The following is a 23109-nucleotide window of genomic DNA, read 5'->3' as shown; positions in this document are numbered from 1 at the left end:
CAATAATTTGGACAGCATTCAATTGTTCATAAGTCATTGTTGTGCAGCCTTTATTTGTCAGTAGTACAAAGTTGTATTAGTGTGCACATTTCAGAGATCTAGCTCAATTTTTACATCCATTTTACTCTTGTATGGCTCTAAAACAGGCCGGACCTCTTCAGACAAAAACCTTGTAACCTGAGAGACAGCGATGAGAGAGGGGTGAGAGTGGGGATTACAGATCGCTTCATGTTTATAACATGTTAATATATGTAATAAATAGTAATAACAGAAGATGCTAAATTATTTCTAGGCTACACAGAAAGAGAATGTCTAGGTGTATTTAAGTGTGTATACCTGTTGTGGGGCTCGGCCGATAAAGGTTTTAGGATCCAGTAGGGCGTCTAGTTGGCCAAGTATGGGGGCAAAATATGAATCAGCCCGAACCCGAGCCAGTAAGTCGTTGTCTCCACCTTCCTGTTTCACCACGGCTGCAGCCTGTTGGGATAACACCCGGATCTTCTCATGACAGTCCTACAAAAACACAAGAAAATCACTCAGAAGGAAATGGCAGCCATAAACGCAACTGCAGCAACACACAGCTTCATGCAGTCATGATGGTTTCATTTATTAATCATTGGTCGTTCTAACCTGTCTGTTTCCTCCAGCCTTTACCATGGCCATGATGATGTTTTCAGTAGCCATGAAGGGCAGCTCATGACGAATATGCCTCTCAATCACCTATAAAGAGAGTTTAGATACAGAAGTAAAATAAATTTACTGAGCTTTAACTTTTGACCTTAAATGGATAGTTAACCCAAAAATCACAAATCTGTCCTCATTTACTCACCCTCATGTTGTTCCAAACTTGTATGGCTTTCTTTCTTCCAAGGAACACTAAAAAAGGTGTTAGGCACAATGATAGCCTTAGTCACCATTTACTTTCTTTGCACCTTTTGAACGTGAATGTGTACTGAGGCTAACATTATGCCTTCCATCTTTTATCTTCCACAGAAAAAAAGTAATATGGGCTTGAAGCAACATGAGAGCGAGTACATTAATTTTCATAGTTGGGTGAAGTACCCCTTTTAAGAGATAAATGGACACACATGCCACTCACCTTAGGATACACAACCATTCCTTCAGTGATGTTCTGAAGAGTGCTGAGGATGATGTCAGCGGTGAGGAAAGATTCAGGCAGAGAGATCCTCCTAAAAAAATACAGAGAAAGGTTGAGACCGAAAGTTGTTCAGGTAGAAGACAAGACAAAAATGACAGCTGTAATTCTGTAATGAAGTTTTTAAAGAGTGCCTGTTTGCGCTGTCATCCAGGGTTCTTTCCAACCACTGCACTGATGCCGTTTGCAGAGGATCGGAGATCAGCGCCATCAGGTGGCGAGCCAGACTACAGCAGCGCTCAGCACGCATGGGGTTTCTCTTATATGGCATGGCACTGGAGCCTATAGAGAGAAGAAAGTGGAAACAATGGAACAGTTCAAAGATTGACGACGAGCCACTTTCTAAGCCATTTTAAAATGCCAAATAAAAGCAAATGTGGTAACAACACATTCACACACTCAAATTAGAATGTTGCCTTGTAATCGTAAATGGACTATAGTTAGGATATTTAATATTACTTCGCCAGAAGAATAGTACATTTCTATCATTAATGAAAATGTAGAATTTTTTTTTTTGTTGTTTATCATACTGCTCAATGATTTACTTAAGAACCCCTAACTTGAGGTTAAAATCACTATAAAACAGAGTCTCTATTGACTTACGGTTTCATTTTTATACATATACACACACACACACACACTCACCAATTTGGTCTTTCTCAAATGGCTCCTCAATCTCTTTCAGATTAGCCAACAGACGGATATCAGTGCAAATCTAAAGCAAGTTAACACAAACAAAAACAACCATCATTTTATGAAATCTGTAGTACAGTACTTAGATCATGAGTGCTGCTATAACACTACACTCCCACTAGAGGGCAGGTTCATTTTCACATCACTTCTGTACTACCGTGATCGATTGTTATAACAGCTCATTTAAAACACAAAATGCTCGTTTGAGTTCAGCATTAGTGTCTGACCTTGTGTACTGTGGCTCCCAGACTGGCCAGCACAGAGATGGAGTCAACATCCACCTTACGACTGTATGTCTGGCCCGTCACTAAGTACGACCTGAAAACAGGAGAGGAAACAGATTAACCATGTACACACAGACACAAACATATACAATGCAGGCCTGGATTCTGGCCAGATACAAAATACCTAATGATGATTCAGACCATTTTATTTCAAAAATTTGTTAAATAATGAAAGCATGCATTAAATAAAAAGAGCATACTTTTTAAATCCAGCCATCTCTGTGACCATCCTATCCAGCTTCTCCACCTGAGAGAGAAAACAGTCAAGTTTAAACCGTAAACAAGCTTAAATATAGCATTTTGCGTCTCTAGAAACAGCACAGAGGATGGAATAGAGGAAATACTGACTTTTGGGTTAAAAAGTAAATTGTTTTAGATTCGCTAAAATCAATCAGTCTTCCCACGTTACATCTTATACCTTCTAACTGTGCTCCAGAGATACAGAATCACCAATCCTTGTTATGCAGTGATGTTCACCTTATCATGTTCTCCCTGGAAGAGCTGCAGGAAGCTGGCCTGAGTGCCCGTGGTTCCTTTGACCCCCCGGAAACGCAGGTCTTCTCTCGCACGCTGAAGGTTCCTCAAGTCCATGACCAGATCCTGCAGCCAGAGACATGCACGCTTCCCAACTGTAGTCAGCTGAGCTGGTCTGGGATAGAGACAAGTAGGGGGAGAGAGACAATAAACCCAAAACTGACCTAGAATTATTGTTAAAAATGCAAAGTTTAGACAGTTTAAAAGATGAAATAAAAAATAAAAATGAATAATAAGTGCAAATGTATTAGAGATGAGCCAGACATATGATGAGGAAAAATTATGAAGCCATAGAGACAACAGAAGAGAGGGAGGAAGAACATGAACAGAAGTGGAAGAAAAGTTATTTGTCATGCAATCTCAAAGATGAAGAATTTCTAAATATTTCTACATGTGGTCCACCATAGAGAGCTGGACATGTACTCACTGAAAGTGGGTGAAACCCAGAGTGGGCAGATCAGCGTATGTCTCTGCAAAGTTAGCCAACCTGTCAATCACGCGAGCCAACTACAGGAGAGACAAATGTTGAAAACATTAAGTGCTTTATAGCTGTGGACAGGAGCAGTGTGTTTGTTTTAAAATGGGAAATGACAGAAACCTTTGGTAGCAGGATATCAAATCCATCACGAAGCATTATCAGATCCTAAAGACAAAGAAAAGAATCAACACACAAAGTTATCCTTCTAAACACTTTCACATCATTCAAAATATTTTAGATTAGAAGGAAATCAGTATCTATAGCCCCAAGTATACTTCAGTCAGACACAATTGCTATTCGTCTGCATACAGGGCGCATGATGCAAATTTCGTCATAAGCAGAGTGCACAAGCACTGAACACATGCCCCGATTTTTCTAACCGCATGTACTCTGAACGCACAGTATGTATCTGTCTGAGTCCTTCAAAACATCAAGTAACACACTCATTGGCAAATAAAGCAATTATATTGGCTAAAATAAATGTTCAAATCCTGTGCAATCGCTGTATGACTCATGTTGTCAAAACTGTGTACATTTCTCAAAGAATAACTTTGAAATTATGTCACATATCGTATTATTAAACCGAAGACATAAATGGTGAAACTAAACACTTCTAACTGTAGGGTTGCTGTGGGACTCAAACAACTGCAATTCCCCTGCTATTTTAAGAGGGGTAACTTGTAGTAGGCATGTCTTGTAGCCTTACAGGACCCTTCTTTAGAGACTTGTGTTTCTGCAGAAAAAAAAACAGGCTTTTAACAACTAGTAGGATCAAACCGGGATGGACGTTTTTCTAGCTCTTTAAACAATTTGCCAACTACACTGCGATTCCTTAATTTCATTGGACAGTTTATAAATGCCCATCCTGGTTTGGAAATGCCTAATGATTACTACATTGAGATTCCCTACTTTCTTTGTATAGTTTAGAAACACCCATCGATGATTGAAAACTCCCACAGATTGGGAAGCACCCATTATTGTTCAGCAGAGACCTATATTTCCTTTGTCATGTACCAGAAATTATTTGCACTAATTTGTGGGTCCACAAGGTGCCAACAATCACATTTCAGCCATTGCTTTTACAAAGGAGCGTTCGAAGAAGATTGCCGGTAAAAAAAATAGGATACAAATGTGGAAACAACAATAGTGAATTTGCACATCAAGAGTGCGTAAGTCTGGAGATATCTGCATTTGTGCAACTCCAGTCTGAAGAAATATAAAGACATCTTTATGGGTCTAAACTCCTAAAGATAAATAGCCATGTCTCTCATAGCAGTTGTAGCATGCATGCGCCAAATTAAGTGTATTTTGGCAGGCTTATGTTCAACTGTACACAGCCGCTAAGCGTTTGTCAAATCCAAAGTATACTTTGGGATTTAACACAATCATTTTAACACTAGTCATACTCCATTGTCATTGTACTCTGACGATATTAGCAGAACATTCATAGCAAAACCGTAAATAGTAACCAAGCAACATTTTCCCCTCACCGTATTGTCTCCCACATAACAGGAAGTGGCGCCCAGGTGGATGATAGGGGCAGCTGTGGGACAGCAGTGGGCGAAGGTGTGCACGTGAGCCATGACATCATGCCTCAACTTCTTCTCTTCCTCTGCAGCCATGACAAAGTCGATGTCCTCCAAGTGAGACTCCATCTCGTTCACCTGGGCGTCGGTTATGGGGAGATCCAATGCCTGAAGTAACGGGTGTAAGAAAGTTATTAGAATGATAATGGATGTACCCCAATTCCAAATGTGTTTCAGTAGAATGATATACATTAGAGGTGAGTGATATGTCCAAATTCTGATATTACGTGTAATTTTAAATCACGATAATGATATATATAACGATATAGTAAAAATCAATAAAAATTGGTTTAGATATTAAATAACTTAAAGGCTATTTTGCTTCGTCTATTTTTGGATCATTTGTTTTATAAAAGGTTTAAAACACACACACACACACACACACACACACACACACACATTACACATTGTTTTAGCTGTTTTCCTCATTAGTGGTGGTTAAAGTCTTGGCTGTCTAGCTGTTTGACTTCGGTAAAAAAAACTCAAATGGGTCACGTGAGATTTGTGGTCTTTGCCAGCAATATCGAGAGAAGCTTGGTTGGGTAGGGCTAGCAATCCCTGTTCTCCCGTCTCTGGAGCACAAATGTCAGGAAGTCTGCCGGACTCGCACATACTTGTGTGCTCCAGAGAGAGTGAGTGTGAAACAATAAGAGAGAAACATATTACGTGTCTGAAGTGCTGAACGCAAAATGAATTTCATTGACATTTGTACTGCTGGAAAAACCCAGTCAAAGTCTCTTCAGTTCTCTCAGTCTCATATCATGGTCTCAGTCTCTTGAATATTAACATCTCACGACATAGTAAAATCTCTATCGACTGACACTATATAATTGCCACGATACAGTACATATATATTTTAGTCATATCACCCAGCCTAATACACATGAATCTTTTCTTCATGTTTAGCAACAGATACACAGAGTAAAGGTCAACCCTTAAGAGACTCTCCAGTTACTCTGACATTTATATAGCCTCTCCCAGGCCTTTATTTGGACGTGTTTGTTCCTTAGCATGTCTCAAGGACTAGACTACAAATCTGTAGTGTGTGTGTCTTATGAACAGAAAGCTGTTTGTCTTTCTTATACCCCTCTATAACAGTTTGACAGGTCAAAGGATGACTAGCATGTGACCAGGGGAGTGTGGGGCTTTTAATTGGAACATGAGTGCATCTTTGTTCTGATTGTGCACATACAAATCAAATCAACTTGTGGTTCTACCCATATCAGCTAACCCAGCAAATTCCACAGGTCTACAGTCACTAATATTCATCTCAGCTAACAGAAGATTTACAAAGGCTTTTAGGTCTGTTATCTGAATTTGAGGGACCTCTGACCTGATATGGGGTTATTGAGTTTAAATGCCAAACAGAAACTTCCACGGAGAGTCTTACCACTGACCTAGAAACCACCTCCTCCAATCAAAATCCTTATTATCCAAGAAACAAATTTGTTTTGAGATCAGTGATGCTCAGTCTATCTTACGTCCAGAGTTTAGATGACATGGCGAAACCTAAATGTATGTGCTTGTAACACAACACAACATTTACTGTATAAAGGGCTAATTATATTAAAGGGATAGCAGCACTATAAATTTTCCTCCCTGCCCAGTAGATGGCAATATGCACATTGAATGTGAATTGCATTGAATGCAAAAACAAAAGAAAAAGAATATTAAAAGAGATTTATAGTAAAAAAAGGACTTAAATATTGATTTGTTTCTCACCCACAGCTATCGTATTGCTTCTGATGAAATGGATTTAACCACTGGAGCGTTATGGATCACTTTCATGCTGCCTTTATGTGCTTTTTTTTACCTTTAAAGTTCGGTCCAGCATTCACTTGTATTGTGTGAACCTACAGAGCTGAAATGTGCTTCTAAAATCTTTGTGTGTGTTCGGCAGAAGAAAGAGTCATTCACATCTCAAATAAATTGTAGGTGAACTATCCCTTTAACAATATGAAGGCACAAAATTGTTCTATAAAAAAAATTATTAATTTTGAATTCTGTTTATAAGACCTACTTGCACTACAATGGTGTATATTGAAGTACCATGTAAATACCACAATTGCAAATAGATACAGTAATTTTCAGTACATGACGGAAGTGTTTTTACGGAAATTACCATGGCATTACTATCGGAGAGCATCTCTGTACCCTGGTACTGCCAAATAACTTTTTTTTTGTAAGGGTATGGTTATTAGATAAATACTGAGTATTAAATATCACATAACTCACATGCACCCTCAAGTATTAATTTAAAAGGACCTCATTTCAAACTATTTTTAGATTCAGAGTTGGCAACTTGAGATGTCCACTGACTCAAGGTCAAATCTTCAGATTCAGAATCACACTTAGCATTCAGAGAGTGTTAGAAACAATAAAACGCCTCTATTTAATAAACAATAAATGCTGGAGAATTAGGGTGACCAGATCAGAATTGGTAAAATTAATGGGGGGTTAATGAATTTCAAAAATCTGGGCAAAATTATTTATTGAGGAATTCTGAATGAAATGACTGTCTGTCATGTAAACACGGAAATACAAATAAAAAAAACTATTGAACTCAAGTGTCATCATGAAACAAATAAAACAAACACTGCGCTTTAACATCAGCAACATCCAATCAAATCACTCCTTGTGACTTTTTGAGCATGAAATTCGCGCCTTGCTGCCTACGTAGCCTAACTGCAGCTCTCTACGTTCTTTTACTGTCTATGGTTGCAATGAGCAGCCGACAGGAGCTGGCTGCAGGACGGCAATGAGCAATTTTTAATATTCTATCACACTATAACTACTCGAGAGTCTGCTCTTGAGACTTTGTTCTAATTTTCGGGACAATTAGGGCAGGATTCGGGACAACTGCTTGGATTTCGGGACTGTCCCGAATTTTTCGGGACGTCTGGTCACCCTATGGAGAATCAATGAACTGACCTTCTCAGCCTTGGCGAGATACAGCCACAGCTTCCTCCACGTGCTGAATTTCTTTGTGTCACTGAAGTTAAAGGCCATCTCTTTGCTGGCGTACCGGGACACCAGCGGTGAGCGGTACTTCATGAACTCGTCCCCGGATCCCTCCATGCCTGCAGCGAGTCAGTAATACAACAGGATCAAACTTTCTAGATGCTAACAGACTTGTTCCAGTAGCACAGGCTTTCCGACAGTTAAAATAGGTTGACGGCAGAGGGTCAGATTGCACTAACAAGGCACTGTGGGGCTTTAACGCCCTCTAGTGGCGACACCGCGGCCGTGTTTAGGGCTTTCTCGCTTCATTTGAAAATGGCATAGCTGCAGGCGTTGCACCAAAGCGTGTGCTCCAAATACCTAACCTAACCTTAAAGCGGAAGTGGCGCCCCCTTTTGGAGTAACCACGCCCCTTTTGCAGATTCCGCCCTTATTTGAGTTCTCTGGCCTGTATTTTGTTTATTTTATTTTTTATTGAACAAAAGCCTTACAGGGGATACATATATCACACACCAAAACACACCTAAGGAAACAGAAAACTCGAGGTAGAGCAAGGCAATAAAACACATTTTTAAACAAGATACAGTAAACAGAGATAGTCTACTAAAAAACTAATCAAAAGCAATAGAAAGCAATAGAAATAAAACACAACAAATTAATACTAAAAAATAATATTAATAATAAGAAAATAAAACTAAATAATGTGTATATTAATATAATAATAATTGTCAACTTCAGGAAATCAGGAGGTAACTCTTATAATGAAACCATCTTTTTTTTCATCAACAGAGCAGTTTTAGTGGCTTTCTTGTTAAATGATAAACAAAGAGAGTCATAGAATAATTTTAGATTGATACAGAACAGCCTAAAATTGACTTTACATTTATGGAGATGAAACTGTCCACAGAGAGTTAACAGTTTTAACCTGTCATCCATCTAATTTGTCCCAGAGTCCCAAAACAAAAATAGTACATTCATTATTTAAAAAAATAAAAAATGATTAGTTGTAAGCAGAGAAAATAAGCCAGTCTACTTCTTTCCAGAACTCCTTTGCATAATCACATTCAAAAAACAAGTGTGGTATTGTTTCATCATTAAAGTTGCAGAATGTACATTGTGAAGAAATTTAAACTTAGAAAGAAGAGAGTTACAGGGATAGTAATTATAAAGAATTGTATTTAATCTTGTTAGGTAACAGAAATGCCAGTCCATATATTAATAGTAGCAAGAGAAGGATCATTTAATCTCCACTTGAAAAGAGCTTTGGGGTGACAGCTGATTTTCTTAATAACAATTCTTCTAATCCAAAAATTGTTACATTTGACATTGGAAAGCTCCAATCCTCCATTGGATAATTGGGGTATTTCACACTCTGACACTCTGTAACTGCAGTATGACCTGACCATATGCAATAGTTTAGGTGAAATACAATTCATATCCCAGTCATACAGTGAATTCAGTATAGGAACAAAAGCTGCCATCCTTTTTTAACAAATCCAAAATTTGTCAAACCATTTCTTAATAAAAAAATATATAATTTTCCACGCAGCACATTCTGATTGTTCCATATGTTACTCCTGAGGGGAGAAATTGTGGCAGGAGGCATGTTTACAGGCTTCCAAGGCTTGCTTGTGAAAATTAGCCAGCTTGACCGGAAGTTTGTTGCATTTGAAATCGCAGGCCAATAAAACATTCAACCCCCCACATTTTTCAAAATCAATTTAGGAATGTAAAACCATAATGTTTAATCCAACTAATCTTGAAAACCGGATTGAGAGTACTGAAGTCCAAAGCATTCACACCTCCCTCAGTATTTCTTATCAGAGTCTTCCTTTTAATATATTCAGTTTTATTTTTCGATAGAAAAGCAGGTTTTGGGGTCGACATATAAAGACAAAGCTGGGTAAACAATCCTAGAAATGCCTTCAGCTTTAGTTATCAAGACACGATCATAGATAGTTCGATTATTTGTAACCAGCAGTTGAAGACATTCTTTAATTTTCTAAAATTCAATCCGTAGGTGATTTACTTATTAAGATGCCCAAATGTCTAACAGTACTTTTGACCTCAATACCTTCTATATGACCTTTATCAAAGAAAAGGTATAACTTCACTTTAATTTGGATTTACTGTGAGACCAGAAGCAAACATTTCCTGGCACTTTTAATTTTGATCCAAATGCCATATAACCTGACATTATACATTTATGGAAAGTTAGGATGTCTCCTACCCTAGTCAAAATGAAAAAAAGAAATACTGGCAAAGAAGAACATTTGAAGACCCACTTCTAACCAAATCAAACATTTTTTCAGGCAGTTCTGGTAAAATGGGACACTTCATTCATTCATTTCACTTAATTCCAGCTAGACAGGGGTCTGTAGGCTACTTGAAAGTAGTTTATTGTAAGATTTTATTTTTGTATGCAACATATGCTTAATTATTTAAATATTCACTTGTTAAGAAAATTAAATGAAACAATACAAGTCTACTTAAAATACCATTCAAATTAACAAATTGTAATGTTTTTCATATTAGTGTAAAACATTATGTAAACACAGGCAAAAAAGACAAACACAATTCAGTATTTAAAAATTATTATTGTGATATTATAATTTCAAAAAGACAATAAGCTCAAGGATTATAAAAGACCAGAAAGCGTGCACATCCACTACACAATGTGGTGCTCAGGTGAGCAAATCGTTCAAAAAGGGAAAAAAATAGGCTACATTTATTAATATTTTATATTCTTGCTTGATTTAAACAAATTTAAATAATTTATTTTCCTTTAAAATTTTATCAATTGTAGTAAATAACCTCATAACCTCATGGGGGCTGCCATGTTAGAATCACATGACCAACATAATACTACTCACTTAATCAACAAATAAATACATTAATTGTTTATACATTAGGCTATTAACATAAGAATCTTTAAAATCAAACATATTACGCAGAAGTCAAAGTGGATAAAGATGCACATATTTTTTGACAGCTTTAATTACGTAAAAGGCACAATATACATTATAGAAGTAAGAGAAGATGAGGACAATGGAAAAATGACATAGGGCAATAGGGATAAGGAGACATAAATATCCAAGGTATATATTTTAATGTTTTATAGTAGGCCTTTAGTAAATAGTATTACATAGACAGACAGACAGGCAGGCAGACAGACAGGAAGACAGACAGACAGACAGACAGACAGACAGACAGATAGATAGATAGATAGAAAGAGACAGACAGACAGACAGACAGACAGACAGATAGATAGATAGATAGATAGATAGAGACAGACAGACAGACAGACAGACAGACAGACAGATAGATAGATAGATAGATAGATAGATAGATAGATAGATAGATAGATAGATAGATAGATAGATAGATAGATAGAAAGAGACAGACAGACAGATAGATAGATAGATAGATAGATAGATAGACAGATAGACAGATAGATAGATAGATAGATAGATAGATAGAGACAGACAGACAGACAGACAGACAGACAGACAGATAGATAGATAGATAAATAGATAGATAGATAGATAGACAGATAGACAGATAGATAGATAGATAGATAGATAGAAAGAGACAGACAGACAGACAGACAGACAGACAGACAGACAGACAGACAGATAGATAGATAGATAGATAGATAGATAGATAGATAGATAGATAGATAGAAAGAGACAGACAGACAGACAGACAGACAGATAGATAGACAGATAGACAGACAGACAGACAGATAGACAGATAGAAAACATTCTCAACAGATGCAAGTTCTCAACAGTTTACTCCCTCCAGTGTTTCATTGCGGTTGATTATAGTACATACTGCAGAATCAGTTGGGCAGGAATGATTATGAACCTTCCATGTTGTCATTGGTCTAACGACAGCCTTTGCCACACCCCTAACCTCAGCATACCCAATGAATGCATACAAGCCCCTGTCCCATCTCTCTCTGATTCACCATTAGAGTGTGCTTGGAAGAATTGTGGTCGGCTGTTTATGGTATCACTCAGTTAAACTCACCCTTAGTGGTTTACCTCTCTTATGATGATAATCACACGCCACCTCTTCTGTCTGTCACTCTTTTTCTCTTCCTTATTTCTTCTTCTCTGCTCTCTACTTGTGTCTCTGTCTCCTATAGCACTCTCCCACTATCTGCTTGTATCATTTCATGAAAGAAAGAGAGAGCAAAACAGAAGCAGAGAGAAGGTTTGCGAGGGTAGTGTTATCAGGAAGCCAGTGGGAGAGGGAGAGAAAGAGAGAGGAGGGAGATAAGAGGGGGGATGCCATGTTTTGAGCACAGGCAACTGGCTGCTAAGACAAAAAAGAAAGAGTGAGAGAGGAGAGAAACGGCCGGCAAGACACAAGATGGCTACAGTCTCTTCTGATTTAAACGCTGGTAAGTGGCATTAAAAATTAAAAATTCACTTCATTCCACCTCAATGGTATGTTAGACATTCACACAGTGAATCACAGATTAATCACTTCCCTCTGCATTTCATGTGCTTCCTGTGACTCTGGGGCTTTCTAATGCAGACAAGAATTTCTCAGTTGAGTCTAGATCAGTTTTTGACATAAATGTGCATATATCTATAGAAGAGTTTGATCTCAGATTATTTTTCTGGAAATGTTAGGAAGAATGACAGCCTCAGTAACCATTCACTTTCATTGTATGAAAAAAGATGCAATGGAAGTGAACGGTGACTGTGGCCGTCATTCTGCCAAATCTCCTTTTGAGTTCCACGGAAGAAATAATATGGGTTTGGAACAATATGAGGGGGTATAAGATTATATAGTGCAGATCTATGTGTAACAGTACCAGAATTTATTTAATATTCTAGAACCAATGTCGAAGGGTTTTTTGATTTTCTCAACGATAAAGATGAGACGAAAAAGACGAATGATGACCAAAATCATGGTTTAAATTAAAACATACTGCTGATGGAAATGTGATGAGAAAAAAATAATACTGCAAGATATTAACAAAGCACTAATACTGTATAGTATTTGTTTATTTATTTTAATAAAATAAGTATCTAGAAAAGATTGATTCAAATAGTCTAGTCATAGTAGAGTATGTTAGGTATTTCCACACTTACATTTTAAACATATTAATCTTTAATACATTTGATGCATTTAAATAATTTTAAGTAGTTTATACGTTTTAAAATATTTGAATATTTTTGTGTGTTACAGTTTGATACATATTTTTGTCATTTTGCACATTATAGTGAACTCATATATGATATTTTTGTTGACAAAAATTATATACCATTTTAGTCAGAGTAAAATGGACTAAAAGTAATGAAAATGGTGGGATGAAATATTGTCTAAATTTAAAGGACATTTTCGTCAAAAGACAAAATTAAAAACTGTGAAAATTAACCCTGGGTGTACGCGATGAGAAAAATATCTAAACATCTTTTAAGCAAGATAAATGTACTTGAAAAGAAAAAATAACAATTATTAAGTCTTGTTTTCAAAGAAATCTAAAACATTTTAGTGAGGTTTATGCTTAAAACAAGAAAAAAAACTATTTGCCAGTGGGGTAACAAAAAACACTTAATTGTAAGGGAAAAAAAGTTAATTTTTTAGTATAAACCTCACTAAATTTGGATATATTTATCTAAAAAACAAGACTATATAGCTTACATAATTTAGCCTCTTGAGTGTCTTGTTTTAAGAATGTTTAGATATTTTAACTGGAGAACAATACTGAGAAAGAACATTTTGCATTGCGTAGATGTAATCTGCATTGAATTTGCTGTACAATGCTGTTAAATATACATTGTTTTCACTTTCATCTCTACTTTTTAAAAGTAGAGGGACCTTGTCTACCCATGCGGCGCCTGTTATTGCTGGGCTTCCAAGGCTCTGGTAAAACCTCAACATTGAATACCATCTTGAGTCAAGAGAAAACCCCATCTGACCATTCCCAAACAGAGCAACATCAGCACTGTGTAGAAATACTCAAATGGAGACTGTTAGTCATTGACACCCCTGGATGGCAACTGAAAACTGGAGATACAACTAATGAGAGGCGCTCAGAGAACCAGCAATTCATCACTGATCAATGCGCTCCTGGTCCCCATGCAGTTTTGCTGGTGGTTCCCATTGGAACCCAGTTCACTGAGCACCACTGGCAAGTATTGTGGTGTTGGGTCAGGGCTCTGGGAGCAGGAATATGGAGGCACACCATGGTTTTGTTCACCTGTTCGGACCAGTTGCCGCAGGACAAGGGAGTGGAGGAATTTATTGTGGATGGAGGGGCGGCGCTGCAGAGGTTGGTGGAAAGGTGTGGCTGTAGATACCACACCTGGGATAACACCTGCTCGGACAATGGCACTCAGGTTGCCGAGCTACTGCAGAAAGTGGAGGAAATAATGCATGAAAATCAGGGCTCGTTCTTTGAAATGGAGAAGCCAAACCTGATGTTCGAGGATGAAGAGATTCAGGAGGAAAGAGAAGATGATGGAGTCACAGAAGTGGAGGGGACACCAGCAATGTTTAGATCTCCACCAAGAGGTTGGTTTCTGTCCATAGAGCGAACAGTCTGGTTCTGGAAGTAGAAATCCTATTCATTTATTTCCTTAAGGAATAGATTTTCAATGATAACTTCTAAACCTTTCAAGACCATGAGCTCCGAGACTGTTAATCAATGGTATATGCTTTTTTTTTAGCCATCAGTCCACGTTATTTTGCTACCTTGTCTAACCGAATCAGTTACTTACTATAAATATGTTTCAGTAGTTTGCAAGTTAATGTAATCCTGCAGTGAGGCTAGCGTAAACATATGTGGCTTGCTGTCCTTGGCGGAGGGCTCGAGACTTGACCTGAGCTTGAATGCCCCCCCAGACTGGATTAGTATAGATAGGAGGATATGGAGAGGTGGTGGGATGCCATAAATTCTCAATGCTACATAGAAATATGCTGCTCAAAAACAAAAATAAAAAAATATTCCAAGGCACTCGAATTGTGTAGAAAAAAGTTAAAAAGCCTTTATTAAATCATGGCTTTTAGCAGTAAAATTGGTGACAGATACACCTACGCGTTGTGGCTTAAGCCTTCGTCAGGGTGTGTGTGTGTATAGAAATATGCTGCTGTTTATATACTGTTAATCTGGCTGTGTGATTGGTCGGATTAAATTAATTTGCTCCTCACGAACTTTATTAATAAAACACAATTTTTGCTAAATTAGTTTTTCATGCCTCTTATGTATCGCGGCAGTATCCTGGTGAAATTGACATGCTAGAGAAGCTACAACAACAATGAGGTTTATTCACTTTCACACAAATCACAAGTAAAATGGCTGATTGTCAATTCATAATCACTTATTTTTCACCTGTTCCTCACACAGTACGAATGCACTGATGACATTGAAACCTTTACTATAGTGCATGGTATGTAAGCTGATTCATTTTTACATTTGCATTACCTAACCATCTACAATTACAAGCTACTGTAATTCCCACATGATTACATTGCACAGGAGTTCAACTGATAAAGGGTTGGACTTCCAAAGTGAAAAACCGGGGTACAAGTCCATTTTCATCCTACATTTGAATTTATGAGACTATCGGTTAGGTTCAGGTGTTGGGTTAAGCGAACAGTAGGGATGTCAGTTTTGTTTATTTAAAACTTCAAAACCAAATGAGATTTTAGGCTTAATAATCTCACACTTTTTATGACACTATTGGTAGGTTTAGGTTTAAGGTTTGGGTTAGGGTGGTAGGTTTTGTTAATCTACAATTCTGTTAAGCATTAGAGGCAGAGCATGGTGCCAGCAATGCCAAGATCATGGGTTTGATTCCCAGGGAACACACAAACTGATACAATGTATACGTTGAATGTAAGGTATACACATTACCTTGAGTTTAAGGTATACACTTTAAATTGCTTTGGATTAAAGTGTCTGCCAAATGCATAACTGTAAATATAAATGAATCTATATCTAAATGTAACTCGCTGTTAGAGGTACACAGTGGGCATCTCACTTCTAAAATGTTGAGATACGTGTAATGAACCATGTAGTATTATTTTGCAAAAATATTGCCACAGTTATGTAATTTTCATGAGATTAGGCCATCATTTCAACTTCAAAAATCATGTTTGATAAGTCATTCTTGGTGAGAAACTACACTACTCGTAAATTCTGAAGGGAAACGATTCACCAATCAGATAATCACAGCCAAACAAAGTGCACCAAACAAGCTCTGCATTAATAACCCACTTCCATTGAATGACACAATCGAGTAAGTCTCCCTACACTCTCAAACTACTTATATATTTGCATATTTCTGATATTTTTACAATATAATTAAGATATATTATTTCAATCAACTACTTTAAATCAATAGTTTTATATTTTTCCCATCATTTTTAATTTGATTAATTCACTAAAAATGTATAAATTGTAGTCCTCATTGCAGATGTATGAGGAAATTTGTCATTTTGTCTCATTTTTAAATAATTTTTTGGCTTCAAATCAAAGTTTGAAATTTTTTGATCCTCCTCGGAGCTCGTTGGTTTGGTTCATGGCTTAAAACTCTTTTATAATGACTTTTAGAAAATCCCAATGATAAAAAAAACACTTCCGGAACCAAGATGGCTAAAAAAGTGGATGGGCACTCTTGTGCTCTATCAGGTTGTTGCTATGTGTTTGTTGGTACTATTGCACACTGTCTCCTTAGATATGCAAAACTGGATCAGAGGGCTGAAAATATTAATCATATACAGTATTTCCATTTCTCAATCTCCCACTTTCTCTCTTTTAACAGAGTTACGATTGCTGTTAGTTGGCTGGCGTGGAGCTGGTAAGAGCTCAGCAGGTAATGTTCTATTGGGCTGTTGTGTATTTGAATCAGGACACCCCACTAAGGTGTCTGTCCGCCGCCAAGCATTTATAGCAGGTCGACGGCTCACGATTGTCGACACACCAGGTTGGGATTGGTTTTCTGTCCAACGTACTCCCAGCATTGTACGAAAAGAAATCAGACAAGGGGCGGGGCTTCTTCATCCGGGCCCACACGCACTCTTATTGGTAATCCCTGTGGTCTCCACTCTCACTCCCAAAAAGAGACAAGCCCTCAAGAGCCATTTGGAAATGTTTAGCGAGGAGGCGTGTCTACACACACTGGTTCTGTTCTCATGTGGTGATTGGCTGGATGGCACATCAATCGAGGATCATATCCAACAGAATGGAGGTGAGCTGTTGAAACTGATGAAACATTGCTGGAACTGTTATCATGTGCTGGACTGTACCAAGGCCAACCAGGACAGGACACAGGTGACTGAACTCTTGCAGAAAATAGAGGAGATGGTGGCAGAGAATGGACAGAAACCTTTCTTACCTGTCAAACGTAAGCATTTTATATCTCTTACCATTCATAAAATTTTAACATATATCTTTCTCTCTTGTGAACAAACTGAATATTTACCCTACATAAGGGTGTTTCTTCTACTTTAGGCATTTGTAGCCCTGTGAACTTTCAGAAATTAAAGTCTCATTGAAAATTTTTACACTTTCGCTAGCTTTTTTATTTGTCTACCAATGTACAACAGTGTATGTTGGGATGTAAAGTAACGAATTCCAAATACTCTCGTTACTGTAATTATTTTATTTTATTAATTTTCTCAGGAATTTTACTTTGTCATTTAAAATTTTTATATTTTTACTTTTACTTGAGTACATTTTAAGTGCTGTAACTACTTTTACTGTGCTATTTTCCCACCGTCTATGTTCGCTACTTCCCTGTCCTGATTTTATTTTTATCCATCAATTTGACCATCAAATTATACATAGAAAACTTGAACGACAGCAGTAGTAGAGGATGTCGCTGCATTCCGAATGGGATAAATCGAACCTCTAAATGGTACTTTGAAGGGAAAATGATCATGATAGTCAGAATTATCAATAAAAATGACTTAAAAAGTGAGTACCAAATTACCTTTATTTTTGAGTCCCACACCTTTTAGCTCTCACAGTGGATGATAATGTCTTCGAAGGGAATAGAGCATGGGGATCATCACTTCTGAGTGTAACGCACCCAGTGTCAAGCAGCAATTCAAGACTTGAACATCCATGGGCTTTTTGCGATGAAGAAAAACAATTGCTTGATTGTATCATGTGAGTTTATCTTGCTCAAGCCAGTCAAAACATCAGCATTAATTCTACCTCTAATTTATTATTATCATATCGAGGTAAATTTCAAGTTACTGCTACTAGATTCTCTGCATAGAGCTGTTCAGCTTGAAGTCCAAATACCCAGAAGAGAATTTGCCATGGGTTCCTTTTGGTGTGTTTGATGTTTTTTATAGTGGGGTTTTTGAACTTATGTGTAAAATAAGGTCTGTGGTACATATTACTTTACGATTCATGGACGTTTTGTTCTACAACATAAATTACACACTTTCATACCTCAAACATGTATTTTGAAGCAATTACATACTTTTTTTTCTTCAAAATTCACGTTTGAAGTATGACTGTGTGTAATTTATGTTGTAGAACAAAACGGCAAAGTATCGAGAAGTAGCTCATGTTAACCACAGACCTTATTTTACACAAAAGTTCAAAAACCCTATTAGAAACCCATATGAAAATCCTGAGGGAACCCATGGCGAATTAGACTTCCGGATTCGCCTACAAATTGACGTCACGGGTTAACAGCTCTATGTAGCCTGCAAATTAGCTATCACTGAGAGTTTTGGGCTGCTGTGAGACATTTTAGCAATGTTAGCATTATAGGGCTGGGCGTAATTTTCTATATTTAGCCCTTGTTCTACGTCTAGACTAGGGGTGCATTACATTGATCGCGACAACAAGACAAACATTGGTTGATCTCAAAAAATCTGAAAGATTGGTTTTGTATTTCTTCACTTTTTTTAGACGTGCACAGTTTGACTGACAGGCGGCTTAAAGTGTGTGTGCTTTACATTTGCGTGTGTTCCGAGAGCGCGTGCGCTAATGCGGTGACACACCTAAACGGTCTAATACACTTCAAAATGTCCGTTTTGGTCAGGTGTTAATGTAAACGCAGTTAGATATTTCTAGAGTGAACGTAATCAGTAGAACAATTAAGCGAAGTTTATATCAAAACATAGGACTTGGAAGTGTAACTATAAGCTCATAGACATCAAACAACAATAACAATAAAATGAGAAAACCATTCTCTCCTCTTTGCTGGATAACTTTAGTAGCTTTACCAATCATAATTGTATTACAATCCAATAATATTTTTAATAATATTAATTTAGTTATTAATTATTGTATTATTATTTTAATAATAATAATATTTTTTTTTAATAATAACAACCCCTAATATAGAGAGTGTTCATTTGAAAAATAAATTACCAGTGAAGTAGAGATGATAAAATAAAACATTTACAATTATAATCAGCCTTTATCAAGTTTTTCTAATGCCTGATATAGCAATACTTCAGGCAGAATATTCCACCAGTCACAAACTTTAGAAAATTGTTCATCATGCATTAGGTCCCTGTGCCAAACACTAGCTTTCCCCAGTTCTATGCATCCATTGTGTGGGACGTGGCATGCCAAGTGACAAATGATAATTTTTTGCAGTCTTTGCATTGTTTTGAAAAATAATTTGTATGCAACAATAACTCCCTCTGTGGGCATTAAAGGGATCGATCACACAAAAATGAAAATTCTGTCAATTACCCTCATGCCATCCCAGATGTGTATGATTTTCTTTCTTCTGCAGAACACAAACAAAAATTTTAGAAGAATATCTCAGCTCTGTAGGTCCTTTCAATGCAAGTTAATTAAAATTTTTGATTTAGACCTATTTAGACCCTACTCATAAACTGATTTTAATGTATTTGTTTCATACATTACAATTTAAAATGGTGATCAGTGTACTGAAAATAACCTTTTCATCTCTGTAATCACGTCTCCCTGTTATTTTTTTTGGATGCAGATACATGTAGTGTTGTTAATTATAGACAAGGCTATATTTCTCATTCTTTCTGACAAACAGCCATAAAAGGGAATGTGAATTACAGTATGAATGCCACATTTTGAAGTTACAGCATACTGTGTGTATTATAAGATGACATAGCTTTCGCAACTCAGTACTCACTACTCACGAGCTACTCTTTTACTCTTTTTGAGTAGTTTTTAGAACAGGTACTTTTACTCTACTGTATTGTGCTTGACAGATTTCAATGGTGGTAACAGTGTTGGAAATGTTTAAGTTTTTGAAAGAAACTGACCAACTTCTTTGTCTTACACTAATTTCATAGCCAAGATCTGATGTATCCTAAATAAATACAATTAAATCATATTCCCTTAGTTTGTGCATAATCTGACAAAATTACAGTTTGATTGAAAAATGACGGCCAATACAAATATTCTGCTCACAAGTGATATTCACCTTGATTTATATTTGTTTTCTTCAATCATAACTTGTCTCATGTTTCATCTCAAGCATGCTAAACACAGACAACATTGCTAATAAGCACACTAACTTTAAAAAAAAACTTTATTATGGGCAAAATTGTGGGACGGTCGTAATTTTATTTTATTTATTTTTTCATTTTCACACATTAAATACTGAAATGGTTTGTCTATTTCACTCTTTGCTTAGATTATCGTACACTGCCTGGCCCAAAAAAAATACTCAAATATTAAGAGTCAAATACTCTTAAATTTCATTGGACCGCCTTTAGCTTTAATTACAGCATGCATTCGTCATTGCATTGTTTCGACAACCTCATGCCATGTCCCAAAACAAATTCCATCCAGAGTCGCATACATTTTTGGCCAAGATCTTGTATTGATGATGGGAGTGTCTAACCACTCCATAAAGTCTTCTCCAGCACACCCCAAAGTCTTTCAATGGGGTTAAATTCAGGACTCTGTGGTGGCCAATTCATGTGTGAAAATGATTCCTTATGCTCCCTGAACCCAATTTGAGCCACATGACTCTTGGCATTGTTATCCTGGAATATGTCCGTGCCATCAGGGGGGAAAAAAAGGGATAACCTGGTCATTCAGTACATTCAGGCTTCAGATGAATTCATTTTATTGCTGCATAACATTGCTGAGCCTAGACCTGACCAATTGAAGCAGCCCCGGATCATAACACTGCCTCCAGAGGCTTGTACAGTGGGCACTATGCATGACTGGTGTACCACTTCATGCACCTTCCCTTCTTACACCTGATACGCCTATCGCTTTTTCCATTGCTCCACAGTCCAACCTTTTTTTATTTAACCAGATCCTTTGAACAAAAATCAACCCCTGGGATATGAAAGTGCCAAAAGTTGAAGAAACACCCATAAGCATGCAAAACACCTCAACAAAATATGATTGCCTGTGTAAAATCTGATCATTGCCAACTTGTTCTGCAGTGAACCAAGAACTAGACGAGGAGGAAACGAGTGGAAGATGCATTATGCAGTGAAGAACGAGGCACTCTTATGTGCACGTCTAGAGCTTAAAAAAGATGTACTGAGAAGAAAGTGAAAATTACTGATTCTTGTGAATTCTGAAAAAGCTAAAAAGAAATGTATTTTCATTCAACTGATTATTACACATAAGGTTATTCATACAGTTTGTGTTTAATCTTAATCATAAGAATGCAACAGGGAGATTTCACTGCTTTTGAACTCCATGGAAAACATGTTATACCTTATGTTTACATTCAGTACGGAAGTGCAACCTAAACTTCTGGCTTCTCAAGCAATGTAAAAGGGTTAGCCACTGGACTTCTGTGAGTTTAACATTAGGAACCATCACATTTGCTAGAAGTATAACATGCAGAAAATTGTATTGATGCTGAATATTTGCTAGGATTATGGTTTGACAACACACAGACCAACTGACCAAAATTATTCTATCCATTTACAAGGTGTACTAGAGGACTCTTGTACTATACAGTATTTATAGGACCTACATAACCCAGATTCAATCCGGTGGTCTTGATAACATATTGACTATTTACTGTATTTCATGCACATTAAATTGAATGTTAGAATGTAGTATTAATATTTAGTGCTCAAAGCAATATTATACACAGTATATGCTGTGGGTGCACTGGAATTAAGTGCACCTGAAAAAGAGCTGTATTTTGGGGCATATGATTGTTTTTACAGGCAAAAGACTGTACTGAATGTGCCTTGAATATTTGTTTTTAATTTAATATAACCATAACCAATAAGGAGAGCATATCAAAACTCATTATCTTATGCTAAAGCAGCATTTAGGGGCATGGCTGCACTACTCTTAGAACAATATGCACCTGCCCACATATATTTAGTGCAATATATGGCAATATACTATGAAAAGTGCTTGGGCATCCATCTCAGTATTAAAATGTGACTTTTGACTGGTAATATATACTAGAAGTTAAATTATTTTCACCTCATATTTTCATATTAATAATGGTTAATTGTACTGTGAAATATGTGCATTGGCAATGTATGAAGTCAATTGGGATTTGGTTTGGTCTTTCTCATAAACATGTATTGACGAATAGAGTGGTGTGTTTTAAAATATAACACAAATCCTTGTAATTGAATGCTTTCTAAATGTATTGACAAAATTAAGAAAAATGTTACTTTTTGTGCGGAAGATTAAACATTTTATGTGATTGTCATTTTTAAATCTTCTTGGGAGGATTTAAGCAAATAACTTAAAAAAATAGCATCCAACTTTTTATTTGACTTACAAAAAAAAAAAAAAAAGTGTTCATTTTTAAATGTAAATTGTTATGCATAAATCCACTCCTCTATTTGGTTGATTCAATTTATGTTGCATCTTTGAGAACAAAAACATGTCAAGAATACTTTGATTTTTAACCTCTAAATTGTTTCCCTCTATCCTTTTTTTTTTTTTTTTGCATCATACTTCAAGTATGCAGATTATTCTTTGCATTAACAAAATAAAGTTAATAATGATTGTGATTTTTGACGCAGTTATTCTTGGTCATGCATTATAATTTCTACTAACTTGCTTTGTCATTTTGCAGACTAATTTTGTCCAATCAACAAGTGTAGTAACAACATCCTGTCTGTTCATGCGTTTAGACTTGTAGTCCTAAATTTTTGCTGCATCTTCAGCACTTTTATGACCTCAGTCTGCCCGTTAACTCATTCAGAACATTTGTAATAAACTATTTTATGCAATAAAATAATGTCAACTTTTCTGCCAGAAGACAGACATTCAAACAGGTGTTTTTTTGTTTTAAAAAGGTTCATTTGCTCATGTAAAATTCAAGCTACATAATATGCCCATAGCATGACAGAACGTACAATTTTTACATGCAGTTAATAAGTGCATACTGTAACATGTCAACCACAAATGGTAGGAGAGTTTAAAAGTTTAAGTTAAAGCATTTACACAGCACAGAACTTTAGCTTGGGAATTTCATTACAGACACAGAG

General features: G+C 36.6%; 2 protein-coding genes across 3 annotated transcripts; one reads left to right on the top strand and one right to left on the bottom strand.

The window, feature by feature from the left end:
• Nucleotides 1-27: 27 nt before the first annotated feature.
• On the bottom strand, nt 28-7882 carry adsl (adenylosuccinate lyase). Its single transcript, XM_052138839.1, has 13 exons — nt 7663-7882; nt 4636-4839; nt 3266-3310; nt 3095-3174; nt 2611-2782; nt 2334-2380; nt 2077-2167; nt 1802-1871; nt 1291-1438; nt 1100-1190; nt 631-720; nt 337-513; nt 28-177 (listed from the first exon to the last, which is right to left on the bottom strand). Exons 1-13 carry the CDS (start codon nt 7807-7809, stop codon nt 91-93), a joined length of 1449 nt encoding a protein of 482 aa, XP_051994799.1. The 5' UTR covers nt 7810-7882; the 3' UTR covers nt 28-90.
• Nucleotides 7883-11709: 3827 nt separating this feature from the next.
• LOC127652602 (GTPase IMAP family member 6-like) lies at nt 11710-22972 on the top strand. 2 transcript variants are annotated; one of them, XM_052138841.1, is made up of 4 exons: nt 11710-12100; nt 13525-14226; nt 16479-17060; nt 21076-22972. In XM_052138841.1, the coding sequence occupies exons 1-4, from the start codon at nt 12070-12072 to the stop codon at nt 21126-21128; spliced, it is 1368 nt and encodes a 455-aa protein (XP_051994801.1). In that variant the 5' UTR covers nt 11710-12069; the 3' UTR covers nt 21129-22972. The 2 variants fall into 2 exon arrangements, with proteins under 2 accessions (XP_051994801.1, XP_051994800.1); XM_052138840.1 differs by having other exon boundaries at nt 13522-14226.
• Nucleotides 22973-23109: the final 137 nt, after the last annotated feature.

This window comes from Xyrauchen texanus, chromosome 12 (assembly GCF_025860055.1).
Source record: "Xyrauchen texanus isolate HMW12.3.18 chromosome 12, RBS_HiC_50CHRs, whole genome shotgun sequence".
In the NCBI taxonomy this organism is placed as follows: domain Eukaryota; kingdom Metazoa; phylum Chordata; class Actinopteri; order Cypriniformes; family Catostomidae; genus Xyrauchen; species Xyrauchen texanus.
The sequence above is the reverse complement of the archived record's forward strand: the minus strand, read 5'-3'. Positions and strand labels throughout refer to the sequence as shown.

Excerpts from the sequence above, each read along its gene's own strand:
- LOC127652602 (XM_052138840.1), top strand. The coding sequence starts at position 12,070 with ATGGCTACAGTCTCTTCTGATTTAAACGCTG. Across the intron at positions 12,101-13,521 it reads CTCTTCTGATTTAAACGCTG|TAGAGGGACCTTGTCTACCC; the intron begins GTAAGTGGCATT and ends ACTTTTTAAAAG. Across the intron at positions 14,227-16,478 it reads GTTTAGATCTCCACCAAGAG|AGTTACGATTGCTGTTAGTT; the intron begins GTTGGTTTCTGT and ends CTCTTTTAACAG.
- adsl (XM_052138839.1), bottom strand. The coding sequence starts at position 7,809 with ATGGAGGGATCCGGGGACGAGTTCATGAAGTACCGCTCACCGCTGGTG. Across the intron at positions 2,381-2,610 it reads TCCAGGGAGAACATGATAAG|GTGGAGAAGCTGGATAGGAT; the intron begins GTGAACATCACT and ends TTTCTCTCTCAG. Across the intron at positions 1,191-1,290 it reads CTGGATGACAGCGCAAACAG|GAGGATCTCTCTGCCTGAAT; the intron begins GCACTCTTTAAA and ends GTATTTTTTTAG.